Source organism: Rhamphochromis longiceps, linkage group LG4, assembly GCF_057381845.1.
Source record: "Rhamphochromis longiceps isolate RC_006_pf linkage group LG4, R_longiceps_female_GT1.1, whole genome shotgun sequence".
NCBI lineage: Eukaryota > Metazoa > Chordata > Actinopteri > Cichliformes > Cichlidae > Rhamphochromis > Rhamphochromis longiceps.
In genome coordinates this window covers 37,777,731-37,792,890 of record NC_140560.1, presented here as the reverse complement: position 1 = coordinate 37,792,890, position 15,160 = coordinate 37,777,731, and the positions used below count along the sequence as shown (strand labels likewise).

Here is a 15,160-nt window from a genome sequence, read left to right as displayed (position 1 = left end):
TTTATTAGTTTTTTGCTCACACCCAAAGTTTTAACTACAAAGGACTGAAGTACGAGTACCACACAACCACTTTTCACTGCTAACAAAAAAGAAAAAAAAAAAAAAAGAGCTCTGCAATGAGATTGCACGAATGTTTCAGTACTAGAAATGATACGACGATGCGTTACAGCCACGGACCTCTTCTGGAAGAGAAATGCATCTGGTCAGCTGCAAACATAACAAATGAATAAAGACCACCAGCAGGGAAATGTTACTCATTAATTATAACTTAAGAGATCAGGGTTTCACTCAATTTTCACCATCTGGAAAGAGTTTGCATTTTGCGTTGAGATTAGATCAGATTTAATGGAGCTCCAACATGGGCCTCAAACAGCACATAAACAAATGATGACAGTATTATCACGCATTTATGTTGATATCCAGGTTTTTAAACACAAAGTGTTACGCCACTCCTCTTCAAAGTTATTTCTAATATCATGTTTGTTTCTAGGCAGATGCATTCCTCTGTGTAAACAAGGACAGGAGGAGTTGTCATTGGTTAAACAGGTCACATGATATCTCCAACGATCAGTGGTCCGACTCTTCAGGGCAGCATTAAAGTCAAACAGACGAAGCTTGCTCCTACACACTGTACATAAAAGATGGACATAAGGCTGTTCTCTAGTGTCCAGCAGGAGGCGGCTCCTCTGGTCCGAATGGGAAAATGAGCATCCTGCTCAGCTGATCTGAGCTCAGCAAACCCTGTTCTGATGTGTTTATGGTTCAGGTCTGACTGAAGAAAACAGGAAGTTTATTTTGGAGATTTTGGTCCCATCAGTCATGGAGGGACAGGAAGTAAGGAAGTCGGTGCAGAAATCCATCGTCTTGCATCACGTCTGCTTTCTGAAAGCTGAGACGGTAAAATCCGTCAGCTCAACTCTTCATAAATGCGCTGACCACTGTTTATGCACATCTTTTACATACAGTCTATTTATGGCCTGTGATGGCAGCTGTGTGACATATAGAAAAAAAGGCCTGACGTCATCATAAATCTGTGATCTCTCATTCAGGTCATCTCCTCTGGCACCTCCGCCCAGTTTTCCCAGAGTTCTGTCCCATTATGCCGAGTGAAGCTGCTTCAGGCTTCAACTCTCAGGAAGTAAAATCTGACGAATGGAGCGATCCGGCCCGACCGATGGGAAGAATACAGTCTGGACTTTAGGTTCTGGGTTCGGTTAATTCTGTCAGCACAAGCAGCCACACGAGGTTTTCAAAAGTCCAACAAGTTCTCAGTTTTTACTGAAATGTAGAAATTTGAACAAAGCAGTTTTGTAGCTTTGTTCATATATGCACAGTTTAGAGGTCCAGAACCCTAAAATCATATTAAATAAAATAATAACAGTGCAAATTTAGCGCTTCACACATCTGAAGTAAAAGGAGAGCTCTGGGCTTCTGTCAGGAAGGCCACGGAGACCCGAGGATTCACGGAGCAGCTGAAAAAAGCTTTTACGTCCTGATTTATCCGCCGCCCGGTGTTTGGCATTCCTCATCTGTCTACAGCTTTAACCACCCCTGATACATGAAAACTAAAGTAGAGACCAAAGAAACGCCGCACAGCCACGTCAGGAGTGCCAATGTTGGAGTCTGTCCACCAGAGGGCGCTCTGCCACGTTCCTATTGGCCAACACAGTTGATGGAAAGGCTGCTGCAGAGAAGGATGCTGGGATAGGGCAAACTGGTTAATCCGTCAGCTGAAGAACAGGAGAGAGCGAGGGACGGCTGCAGGAGGCGCACAAGGAGGAAGCCTTAAAGAGAGATCGGCCAAATTGAGCTTAGGATTAGGATTTTCTGAACTTTAACGGAACGTCCGATCCTTCTGCCGCCGGTGCGTAAAAACCACAAAAGCGAGCTTTTCTTTTCACCTGATTTTGTACACACGGAGCAGCCACAGTCCTGACAGAAAATTAAACTTCTGTTTGACAATAAAAAGAATTTCATTTTTACTGTGTTTACATACACGTTTAAATTCTTCACTAATGTAAACAGTTATTTACTCAACTTGATATCAAAAAACCAAAAAAACCAAACATTTTTTGTCAGATTTTGGATTCCGTATGAATCAAACCTTCAAAGAATAAAGTCCTAAAAAACAAAGAAACATCTCATGTCGAGTGGTTTTTATGTCAGACCAGGCCTGGGGAAAAAACTAAAATCTGCTCGTTGATCAGGTGAGATTTCGCCGCTGCGCTTCAGCTGAGGTAATGAGGTCTCATGGAAACAGGAAGTCAAAGAAACGCTTGAAAAATGAGGTACGAAAACGAGACGAAGCGGTCGGTGAAGCAGAGACAGGACAGTAAAAAAAAAAAAAAAAAAAAAAAAAGTCTGATTTTCGCCTGAGGTGACCAGAGTTCTGGATCCTCCAACGGTCAGACGGCCCCGGCTCGCAGACGGTTTCATTTTGTGCATTTCTGGTCCTTGTTCAAATTGAACCACGGAGCTCTGCAGAGCTCGCCGTCGTATTGCTTCAGAGTTGAAAAAAAGGTTCACACATTTACACAGCGTGAAACAACGGATTCTGTGATTGTTCGTGCTGACGTTTCTCAGAGATAAAAACTAACTCTCAGGATGAATAACTTCCTGTCACCTGATCCTTCCTCCCTCCATCCTCTTCCTCCAGCAAAACATGAAAACGACACGCAGAATAAATTTTTAGATTTTCTTATTCAGAGTTTGACTTGGCGAACACTAAAAGACTTAAAACAGATGTTTACGTTGCATTTAACTATTTGACAGAGTGAAAAATTTGAAATTCATAATGAAAAATGTAAGAATGCAAATGTTAAAGCAAAAAAATTTAATTCAGGGGGAAAAAAATTGCCACTCAAAGTGAAACCCAATGTTATGTTTTTTGGTAGGAATGGGCTTCCGTAGAGGACACAGCAGACTTACCAAAGGTCAATTCTTAGAATCAGTTCCAGCTGATGACCTACGGAAGCCCAGTTGTGCAAGAAAAGTGAAGATTTTGCCTTTATAAAATCAAAATGTTTCACAGCCTACAAAATCCTGAATTAATGAAGAATAAGGGGGGGCGATCGTCGCTCAAGAGTTGGGAGTTCGCCTTGTAATCGGAAGGTTGCCGGTTCGAGCCCCGGCTTGGACAGTCTCGATCGTTGTGTCCTTGGGCAAGACACTTCACCCGTTGCCTACTGGTGGTGGTCAGAGGGCCCGGTGGCGCCAGTGTCCGGCAGCCTCGCCTCTGTCAGTGCGCCCCAGGGTGGCTGTGGCTACAATGTAGCTGCCATCACCAGTGTGTGAATGTGTGGATGACTGGATATGTAAAGCGCTTTGGGGTCCTTAGGGACTAGTAAAAGCGCTATATAAATACAGGCCATTTACCATAAGTCAAAGTTTCAATCTCATAATCCAGCCTTCATGATAAAAACTGACTGCAGTTCCTCTGACGCCCAGCAGAGGCAGCAGTGAGTCAGCCCCCCTAGACTCCCATGTTAAAATAAACACGTTGGTCTCTGTGGATCATTTCCTCCTTTGTAGAACCTGTACGGGGCAGAATGTTTTCACAACTCACCTGTTTAAAGGTTGCATTATTAGGGGCGTGGCCTCAGATAGGTGGTTGGTGACACAGGCGGCTGTAGCTGCTAGCTTCACCTCACCCCATAATATGACTGCTGTGAGCTCAGCTGGTTTAACCAGTCTGAGCTGTGGGTAAAATGCTAACGCTGAGGCGACTCGTAGCTTCATGGAGTTCAATTATGTCTGAACAACAAAATATGAGAAAACAAAGAAATTCTGCAAGTGTGACACATTTTGTGTTGGTGAGATGGAAGGAGGAAGGAGCTCACCGCTGAGCTTCGCATTGGAACTGAAGACCCCTCCGATGGACAGGAAGTTGTTCCTTCCCTGTGTGTTTTCGTCCTCGGAGTTGATCGAGGAACGCTGATAAAACCACAGACATGGACTCGACGATAATCCAAAGAGAAACCTAAAAAAGGGCACTTCAAAACCAAACGAGTAGAAAACGTGTGCACGCCACACAGACAAACCAGCAGGCAGCGAGCAAAGAAGCCAAAACAAGCCTACAATTTACAGGAGGAGGATGTGTGCGTGTTTTCCCTCAGTTACCCCTGACCTTTGACCTCCTCCGCCTCAAAAGTTTCTGCACTGGTTCAGATTCACGCTGTCGAGTCACCTCCAAAAAACGTTTCCAGGTTCTCAAATGTGCGAATTGGCCTCCGTATAAACCCAAAGACATGCAGACTTTACACCGATCTTCCTCCTGAATTTGAGGCTTTAATTTTGAAATTGTTCTAATAAACTTCAAATAAATGTCAGATTTTTCCTCGCTCGTCTTCCTGTCAAACTGAAATCAAACAGTTTCAGCAGTTTGTTCCAGACCAAACGTTAGTAAACGTGACAATTTTAGATTTCTTTCTGTTTTGAGCTCAAATTTCAGAAAAATTACTGAATTAAAAAAATAATCTGAAAATAATCGAAACGAACTTCAGACGCAGCCCGCGACTGTGTTCTGTTTTGTCTAAAGTTTTTCTGGTTGAGAAATAAAAAAGTTAGAGACCTGAAAACTTTCAGGAATTTTAAATATTTGAAGAAACAAACATCAAAGTTAGAAAAAAAAAAACTTTGGCAGAACGTTTTCGCTCTAACGTTTCCTGTCGCTGAGCCGGATCATTCAGAACCCGGGATCCTGCTCCGGGGGTACCAATGAGAGCAGGCCGCTCTGATTAGAGGTCAGTTTTGCAGTTACTTCCTGTGGCCTTCCAAACTGTCTGTGTAACAGAATAAAACGTCCCGCTGCTCTCGCCTGCGTACCGTCTGGTCCCAGATCAGGATTGGTCGCTGTGATGCTGAGTCCGGATGTGGCTGTGGAGACGTGTTGCCGAGGAGAACCTTTTGCCGCAGTCGGAGCAGCGGAGTGGCGAGGCAGCTCCGGCGGGCGGCGATGAAGGCGATGATGTGGCGGCGTTTCCAGCGCTGTGAGTCTGGCGGTGAGCCTTCAGGAGGGCTATCCGGCTGAACCTGCGGCCACACTCCTCGCACTCAGACCAAACCCGCCGCCGCTTCCGCTGAAAGACAGGAAGAGATGTCAGCTCGCCATCTAAACATTAAAAATCAACCTTTGTCTGCTTCCTGCCCTCTTGTGCGCTCCTCACCTTCATCCCTTTATCCTCCTCGTCGTCCTCCTCTCCCTCCTCCTCCTCCTCCTCTCTGCCAGTCTGAGCAGGCGGCTCGACGGCGTCTTGCGGCCTGATGGAGCCGTCAAACGCCAGACAGCCGAGCGTCTCCTTGGCGGTGGCTTCCTCATCGTCATCAAGCAGCTGGGAGGGGAGCGTGAGGAGGCGATGAAGCATGGAGGCTGAGGACCGTTGACCTGAAGGAGGGAGCGAGGTCAAAGGTCACGGTTTCAGATTCCTCTCAGTGTCAATAAAAACATCATCAGATATTTTTACAAACACTAAGTTTTCTGACTTTTTATTCATGAAACTAAAAATCATGCATCCTGTTTCGCCCACTTCTCCTTATCAGGGTCATGGGGGGTGGAGCCTATCACGGCTGTGACAGGGTGAGAGGCAGGGCACACCTGGACAGGTCGCACCCAAAACTAAAACGCAGCCATGCAATACTCATACATATATGTATGAAAACATATACATACTGGAAAAATACATATTAGTACATATAACTGATCATTAATGTTGCTCTTTTTATAGGATCCAGTTGTTTCCATTCACGCTGCTTTAGGAAGCGTAAACTTCACTATCACGCTCTCAGATGTTAAAATGTTACTACTGAGTATTTCCTTCTTATTTAATCACACATAAACCTGTTAATGTTACATTGTTTCCTGAAGCACTGAGGATAAACTGCAGGTGCCTCACATGTGGGGCTGAGGGGGGGTCCGGGTGGAGGTCCGGGTGGAGGTCTGACAGCGGCGGCAGCGCTTATCAGACTGCCCGCAGCTTCATCTTCATCGGGAGAAAACACCTCCATGTCCTCCAAAGGAGTCCAGCGGGGGTCCTGCTGTGGGGAGGAGGGGGAGGGCTCCAGGGTCACTGCCGGGGTGGGGGCGGGGACAATATGAGTCACACTCTCTCCTAACCCCCGCCCACTTCCTCCTCCTCCACCCCCGCCAACCTCTTTGACGTTCCAGACGTCGCTGCACCACTTCTGACCGAAGACTTTGTCCAGGATGGGAACCCAGTCCTGAGAGACAGACAGGACGGGGGGACGCTCCGGGACTGGGGGGGGTAAAGAGGGGGAGGAGGAAGGTTAGCTTCAGCTAAAATAACAGTCACTCCACACACCTGATCTGACTCACCTGTGGAAACACAAAACAGGACACCAGCCACACCCAGTCAGGCTCACTGACAGCCAATCACAACCAACCAGCCGGTCAGAGTACGACACTCAGTTCCTTCCAGCTGATCACTCACCGTGTGTCTGCGGCGTCTCTTTGGACGCAGTGACCACAGCGACCTCCTCACGGGCGTCTTCTGAGCCGCTCGGGGACACAGAGTCGTTCTCCGAGCCCCTCCTCCCCCTACCGCCGCCTTTCCCTTTGTCCCCGCCTCCTCGTTCAGCGCCCTTTCCCAGCCTCTTCTCCAGCAGCTGCTGCTCTCGCTCCATCTTGGTGATCTCCAGAAGCAGGTCGTCGAATGACGCCTCCACGATCTTCGTCAGCTCACGCACGGCGAAGTCCAGGACGTGCTCCATGACGGACTTCAGCTGGTCTGTGGAACAGAGATGGGGGCGGGGCTAATTATTGGAGAGACTGGCTGTGAAATCACAGTTCATGATGAAACAGGTTGCAGGGCCAGCTGAACAGCGCCCAGCAGGGCAGAGCTTCACACAACTAAAACAACTATTTTCTGAAACTTTGATTGATCGATTGATTGGTTGGCCGATGGTTCTGTCACAGTGACAACGACTTTCATTAAAGCTGCTAGCAGCCGAGCAGCCGTCGCGGATCAGAGGATTTTCAGCACGCTACGATTTGGGGATACTTCAGTGACACTCTGTGAAACTCAGGCTTTCACCGGGTTCACCAGCTGTCAAGCATCGTCTGACCGTCAAAGCTTTTCCCTTCAGCATCGTCATCCTTTCTATCCACACACAGCAGTTTGACCTTTGACCTGTGGGGTGTGTATGAGGACGTTAGGAAGTGAACTGATGCTTTCTGACGCCGCCATCGCTGATATCCTGAACTCTGGTGATGCATGACGGTGACCTAGTAATCTCGGCGTGGGTGGGGCTCAGCAGCGTGTTTGTGTGCTGCAGTCGACAGATGTGTGCATGCATGCGAGAGAGCGTCTTTTATCTCCTGCTCACATGTCCCTGCATGTGGACGCTGCTGCAGTGCAGTGAGAGACAGAGTGTGTGTGTGGCGTGAAGACCTCAGCACAGCGGGCGCTCATCGTGGGGTTACTCCGATTCAAATCATTTCCTGTTTTTTCCTTGAGTCTTTGTGGGAATTTCAGGATAAAGTGGAGTCCCTCACACTCCTGACGTCTTTCCCGCTCGTGTGATAAATTAAATGTTTCTCATCCTTAAACACGGCAGCTGCTGAACAGCGGGCGGACGTTTGCTCGTCAGACATTTTTCCAACCTGCTGTGCAGTGAGATCATTATGTAAACATCTGGAAAAAATCATGTTATTGAATCAAAGTGCTCACAGTTTAAAACCTGCAAAGACGGCATGAGCAGAGCTCAGAGCTCTTTGGGTCTGTCTGAGCGAGCGTTCAGGAGGATCCTGCCGCAGGGACCTGACTGTAATGGCGAGTAAGGCGAACATACCGTGCGGGGGTGGGTTCAGTTTCTGCATCCACGAGTCCACTCGGGTCCGACTTCAGCGTCATGGTGAATCATCCACAGAGAAACACTGACCGAGGAGGATTTCAGAGCAGCGTGACAGTTACGAGTTTAACCTCAGAGTGAACCAACGCAGCTGGACTCTGTCAGAGCGCAGGGCGCCAACAGACAATGTGCCGACACATTCAGCCTGAAACGAGCACGTAGGCGTGAGACGCCAGTCTGTAATGACCTCCTTCTGACTCCAGCCGAGCCGCTTCCTGCAGGGTGATCATGACCCGACAGGACGGGCACCTGTGCGGTCATCACCTGTGTGGAAGAGTACTGAAATCGTGCCACCGGCCGAATCAGCTTCGTGCTGTGAAGTCTTTTCTTTCCACATGATTCTCCGGCAGGCTCCTCCCACCTCCACAAATGAGGAACGCCACACTTGCGGACACCTGTGGCCCGGAGCGGTCGTGCTCCGGCTGATGAATCTGACCCGACATCCATGAAACGTCACTGAGGCATCACTCAAGTCACTGCGTCAGGTTGATAGTCAGCATGTCCTCCTCCCTTTCTCCTGCAGTCTTCTGCATGCCCCCCTCCTCCTCACCAGCACAACTCCTTTCCTGCGGGAGGGCGTGGCTTGTTTTACGATCCTCGGCTGCACACCTCGCTTTTTATTTTCAGCCCTGCCACGTTCACACTCGAGTTCCTCGACTTCTCCTCGTGAAGCTGCAGCGTTATCGTCTCTGACGTGACGCTCAGACGGACGATTACACGCAAAGTCCACATTTCTCTGCAGGGTCACTGCGTCCAGCTTCACCTGTGTCACAGACACATTAGAACCAATGGAAATGCTCCCCCAGCACACGAGAGTTCTCGTCCAATCACCTGCAGGCGTCACCTTTTTTCATCGAAAAGATGACATCACACCTGCACGTGCTAACACGTAGCATCGCCTCCAAACGCCACAGCCAGCTGCTCTCAGACTGGTCGCAGTGTTTCCATGGAAACCAGTTGAATTGTCACCGAATGTCACGAAAAAACCACTAAAACACGTGGAATCGTTCACAAATCATCAAGTAACTCGTGTCCACCGAACACTGCAGGCTCCTGGATCAGGGCTCAGCAGGCGCTCAGGCGTCCCACCACACGGTGCTTTACGGTTTCTTGTTGAAGGCTGACGTCCGGGCGAGGTCACCGTAAGTCGACCTGGAAGGACGCCGAGGTGGCGTCCGACACGTCGTTTGTCGTCCACCTGAGACCGAACACTGTGTCTGACGGCGTTATTGTTTGGAAGCTGATTGTTCAGTTATGGATGACGTCATAATTACGTTGAATTTGTCAGAACTAAAGTGAAACAGTGTGGAGCACGAGGGCTGCCTCACAGCGCCTCCTGCTGGCCAGCAGGCATATTTGTTTGTTTGCTTTTGGAAAACGGGATTAATAGGAAGTGAAACGTGTGTGTGTGTGTGTGTTGTGTAACGGGTGCCTACCCACGACTCGTCCTCTCTGCTCCAGACGGCGTGTGTCGGTGGGCACGCCAGGCCCCGTGCCCTGTCCCCCGGGCTGCTGCTCGGGTTTCGCCCGCCCGCTATCAGCCCTCTCCCCGGCTTTGTTCTTACCAGCCACCGGGGAGCCTCCTCCTCCTCCGTCGTCTGAAGCGGAGGCTCGGCCCCGTTTCTCCCGCGCCTGGAGCTGGAGCCCGAGCCGGCGGTTTTCCTGCTCCTTCACGGCCGTCTCCAGCAGGAGGCCGTTCAGGCTGGAGCCCACCGTCTTGCTTATTTCCTGGACAGCGAGCTGAACGACCTGCTCGAGCACGGACTCCAGCTGGCCCTGGAAGAACGACATATACACGGCCCCGTTCATGTTTGCGCGCCCTGCGGTGAGAGGGCTCTCTCATTCTTCTGTGCCCGAGCCCCCAGCCCACCGCCTTCCCGAGTTCCCGACGGAAATCTGGGTTAAAATCGGCGGCGGGTCGCGGAGCTCCTCCAGCGGCTCTTCGGCGCTCCTGCTGCGGTTGCTGCTGCTCTGTGAGTCGCGCGTGTTCAGCCGCTCCGGAGGAGGCCGGAAAGACCCGAGTAGAGGCGCAGCAGCATTTTCCCGCCCACATGTCTTGGCCCACGCTCGCGCCCTTGCAGTCAGTCACGCCATTTTGGCTGTGAGAAAATAACATCAGTCATTCCCAAACATCAGACTGCAGCCTGCAGCTGACCCGGGACCAGTCTCAGCATCTGCTGCAGCTGCTCATAGACGTGTTCCAGCACACAAAAGCACCATTATTAATTAATGTGAATCCTAAACTCTGTGACCTTATGCATTTAGTGGAGCCGCAGCACACACTGTATATAAAAGATGGCCACAGGCTACTGTTGCCGGTGAGCTCCGTCCTTTGAAGCCTCGCCTCCGTCACCGAGCTGGATCTTGGAGCCCGAAGTGAGGGTGGAGTTATCAACTTATGCTAGCATGCTAGGTGTGCAAGCTGCTTGATCCACAGGGAGCATCACACAGACATATGCTAATTAATGCTAGCATCCCAACGTTATACAAAGGCGGATTCAGGCTTCTGTGGGGAATCTTTGCATCACTGTTGGTATTTCTGCTCATGCTTAGCATTCTGTGTTAGTGTGGTCTTCTCTCGCTGATTTAGAAGCGATATCAGATGATGGAAAATAAAATGATAGGACTTCCTCTGCTCCTGGGTCCTTGCTCTCTGGTTTCTCAGGTCAAACATATTTGTCCCTCATGGTTTTCCAGTTTGCACGTTCCCGACAGCTTCGTCAGTCTCTCTGTTCAAGTCACTTCAGGATTACTTATTAGCACCAAATCACAACAACAGTTGCCTGAAGTTGCTTTGGTATTAGTGACTCCTCACGTTGAAGCTGTAATTGTGGTTCTCTGTGCTGATTGTTATTCACAGATAAACTTAAACAGTGGGTGAAATGCTCCTTAGGAAGCGATGCTGCAGACCAACCGCAGTAGCTGCAGTCTGGGTCAACCCGATGTGTCATGAACTTTTTCTGCAGGGTGCAGATGGGCGACCTCCGTGGGGCGTTCCCGCCCGTTGCTGTTTAGCAGCTGGGATAGTGGGATAGGTCTCACCGTGTACTCATCCACAAATAATAACCATGAGGACTGAAACTGCTGAGCAGTGCTAGCTTTGAAACGCTGCCATCTCTGAGTGTTGCACACCAACAGGAATTTTCCCGCCACATGCTCAGTAATCCAGGTGAGACAGAACAGGAAGTTGCTGCTGAGCGTGTCCCTCAGTGTCAGCTGACACATTATAAACAGCACAGCTGCAGAACTGAAACCAGCAGCACTGACTAACAATGAGCCAGCAGCTCGTTTTCATGGTGTTAATGTGCAAACTGTCCCCTCACGCAGGCCACGATCCACGCTCTGTGAGACAGCACATAGCCTCACACCTGCAGTGTTACCATGGTGAAGTAGAGCACCTTTATACGACTGTTAAAGTTTATTCGTTAGACTCAAATCGACCTCTGAGAGGAAGCATCAAGACAAACACATACAGACACACACACTCTCTGATGGATGCATCGGGGAAACTCTGGGTTCTGTATCTTGCCTAAGGGTGCTTCGACATGCAGGTTGGAGGACGCAGGGAGTGAACCCCCAACCTCCTGAGCCCCACCCCAAACATCTTAAATTAGGAGTTAGTAAAATCAGAGGAGCTCGGTGCCTCTGCAGGTGTTCAGGCTGAGGTCGTGCCGGGTTCCTGCTGTGTTCAGGAGCCTGGTTTCTGTCGGTTTTCTGAGTCACATGCGTCGCAGGTTTGCATTGGAAATGAGTCAGCCTTTGTTTGTGCAGTAAAAACAAGTCTTATGTAGGCTCATGAGCTCTGTACACAGAGCTGCCCGTCCACCAGAGACACGCTCACTCCCATTGAAGAGCCATCTTTCTTTTCTGTCGACCAACGAAGCCACTTTCAAACACGTGTTTCACAGAGTTCATAAAGCTTTGACTCAGAGTCACCTGAAGCCTGATCCAAGTGTGCTGCTGAGGTATCTTTAATGTGCCGTCAGAGATGGAAGAATCTTTGTTGTGTATCGATGTGTTAGATAACCAGGACTTTGATCCGATGTCGATATCATTTTCACTGTTAAAGGCAGAAGCAGTGGATATTTGTGTGTTGGAGGGCTGGGAGGAGGTGGAGTGACTCACTTCACCGCTCACATCTTAGGCTCGGTTTGACTCAGACAGCTGACAGATTTTTACACTTAACACGGATTTGAAACAGAACAGACTCAGGATCAGATGCTTTCATGACGACCTGATGCAGATGGGTGTATTTAACTGTCATTGGCTGCTGGGAGATGTGATCTGTGTCTGCAGGTCTGGGTGAGGCCAGCTCCCACAGGCGGGCCCTGCTCTGGTGTCAGGGACCTGCAGGGATGCTGCTTTTGCGCCTTTATTTCGGGATTACGTCACTTACAACATAAGTCCCCCCCCCCCCCATTCCCTTCCCCACCTCTCTCTGATTGAGCGCATGCCGCAGAGAAGCGACACGCCCCCTAAAGTCTCGTGCGCCTCTTCTAGAGTTACTACGGCAATCACGTAAAATCGTTGCTTGAGAAGAGGGCGGGGCCTTCCCGTCGATCATCTGCGGCTTTGTTGTCGTGAGAAGCCGAGCTGCACCTGTCCCCCTCCCGCAGCTCTCCGTCCTACCGACCCGGCCTCCAGGAGCTCCAGGCCGCCGCGGGGCTCCCCTCCGCCGGCTGCAGAGGCAGGGGCGGCTCGGTTGGTGAGACGGAGAGCCGCGGGAAGTGGTTTCATCATTTCCTCCTTATTTGTGTTGTTTACCGCGTCACTTACATAAAGGAGGAAAAGGCCGCGTTAATGTCGGAGCTTCAGTTTAATCTGAGCAGGAAGAAGCACTTTCACTTCCGGCCTCAGATCCACGAAAATGCTCTTAAACACGTCGCGAGCCCCATCGTAGCAGAGCCACAGTATGGAAGCTCATTCGTGACGAGATTTTTCGAGCATAAGAAAAAGTATATTTTTTAATTAATTCTTAAGTTATTGTTAAAAAATGCTGCTTCAGTCTAACTGACGGGGAAGTCAAAATTAGTTGTTTTTTTAATTAAACTTTTAAAATTAGAATTATGGAAGAAACAAAGTGAAAGGTCAAATTTTTAAACAGTTTCTTTAAATTGTTTTTGATAATAGTTAATTCTAAATCTTAACATAAATAATAATTCAAACAACTTAATTTATGTTAAATTTGATTTGGAATACAAACATCAGCACCATAAACAGACTTTAACTTAAAACTAGCCTCACGAATTCAAAGCAGGGCTTAAAGTCAGAATTAATTAACCGAAATTCAATTTTTTTTAATTCAAAATGTTTAGAGACGTTTTTATTCCACTGATTGGGTTTTAAGTCTGAATTAACAGTTAGTCTATGAAACTATAAACATCACTTTAACACAGAAACATGGAGGTTGTTTCTGAGCTGCTGGTTTCTTCTTCACTCTGAGACCACAGAAACCTCCTCAGATCGCTGGTGGAGGATGGCGCTCACCAATAATTCATAAGTCCTTCTCAAAGCAAACCCATCTGCTGCTTTCTCCTGTGATGGGAACAAAAAATCAATTTCCTCTTTGTCAGCATAATGCCAGCTGTGACAGATGTGCTTCATCTGATACTCTTGTGTTTGTGCAGGAGGCAAGCACGCCAGCTCCGCCTGCAGACACAACAGAGGGAGAATTAACCCTCTGACCGTCAGACTTTAGCTTCATTAAAGCCACAAGCGTCAGACTTCAGGAGGCGGAGCTTCGTCAGATTTATTCCTAACAAACTGAGAATGGAAGTTAGAATTGAAGAACGCGCCCACCAACACTTCACGGTCCATGTAATCCCACTTTTTCCTGCCTTTGAGTTTAGTTACTTCCTGAAGTATCTGCAGCCTAATGAGAGTGGGTTTAATGAGGGAAGGACAGAAGGAGGAAAAGAAGGATGGAAGGAAGAAAGAGAGAAACAAGGATAAGAAAATGGAATGACGGAAATCAAGGATTAAGGGAAAGAAGTTAGAAAACAGGAAAAGAAGGAAGAATTAGGGAGGAAAGAAAGGAGTAAAAGTAGAAAGGAAGTGAGGAAAAGGGGAAGGAAAGAGACGGAACGAATGAAAGAAAGAAGAAAGAAAGTAGAAGGAAAGGACAGATGTAGGGACGGAAGGAGAGAAGAAACGTTAGCAAAGAAGAAAAAAAGGACAGAAAGCAGAATTAAAGAAGGAAGGAATCAAGAAAGGAGAAAAAGAAAGGAAGGGCAGGAAGAAGGAAGGATGGAAGGACAGATGAAAAGCATGAGAGAAAGAAGGAAGCAAAAGGACGGTAAATAGAATCATGACATAAGTAGGAAACTTTGGGACTATTGACACATTTCTTTCCCTTTTTTACTGAATAAGGAGCTTCAGTGCTTCTTTCATTACCTCCTTAGGGTAGGTAACACTGGAGCATCCTTTATGAAAAGAGAGGACATAATGACATCCCATAATTCATAGTGTAGCTGATGGTGAGCGAGGTCAGAGTGAACGAGTGGCCTTGTCTCAGAGGACTCGGTGGGACGGGGTCGGCTCGTGGAGACTCCTTCCTCCAGCTTTATCTGCCCGGCCGCGTTCACATATGAACTCTTGCCTTTAATTGTCTCCATTAGCAGCCGGAAACCCGGAGGAGCCAGGCTGTTTGGGCCTCTCTGAGACGAGCGTTCCCGGGCCGGTGTCCAAGGCACACGCAGTAAAATCCCTGTAACTACAGGAGCCGAGCGCACATAGGCCTCGTAAAATGGAGCGGGCCCCTCGCTCCACATCAGCCATGAACTCTGAGAGAAAGACGAAACTTTGACTCATGGCCGCGAGGAAGCGTGGAGAAACCAGCCGCCGGGTGACGGATGTTCAGAGACGGGAAAAAATGAAGTGCAGGAGCCAAACAAGTTTAGAGGTTAGCCTTTGTTACCATTGGCTCGGTGCTCGGCCATTTTTAATGGCTGTAACTCCGTTACTGTTTACACCAGGGAGGAAACTCAAATTGTTCCCAAAACATGAGAATTGTTTTGTAATTTTACAACCAGTCGACTGGATGATTCTGTTGAAGGGTTAAAATGATGAGGAAGAGCTGACATCTGGTCCGTCTAATTAATACTTACTTTAAATATTAAAATAAGTTACAGTGTTATGATGGTTTTAGGAGTAAAAGGAATAATAAAACCTTTTCTTCCAAGTCTATTCAAACATCTTTAAACATTTTAAAACATAAAAAACACATCTGGTTAATGAACTGTGAGGCTGTGTTTGCTCCTCTCAGACTGTCAAACAGTGCTGTAGTATAAGGAGA

General features: G+C 48.3%; 1 protein-coding gene across 2 annotated transcripts; it reads right to left on the bottom strand.

Moving 5' to 3' along the window:
• Positions 1 to 2,498: 2,498 nt before the first annotated feature.
• LOC146672327 (uncharacterized) lies at positions 2,499 to 9,941 on the bottom strand. 2 transcript variants are annotated; one of them, XM_085404906.1, is made up of 5 exons: positions 9,432 to 9,941; positions 6,447 to 6,743; positions 5,892 to 6,251; positions 5,166 to 5,383; positions 2,499 to 5,078 (listed from the first exon to the last, which is right to left on the bottom strand). In XM_085404906.1, the coding sequence occupies exons 1-5, from the start codon at positions 9,673 to 9,675 to the stop codon at positions 4,839 to 4,841; spliced, it is 1,359 nt and encodes a 452-aa protein (XP_085261032.1). In that variant the 5' UTR covers positions 9,676 to 9,941; the 3' UTR covers positions 2,499 to 4,838. The 2 variants fall into 2 exon arrangements, with proteins under 2 accessions (XP_085261032.1, XP_085261031.1); XM_085404905.1 differs by having other exon boundaries at positions 9,303 to 9,936.
• Between the last annotated feature and the right edge of the window lie 5,219 nt (positions 9,942 to 15,160).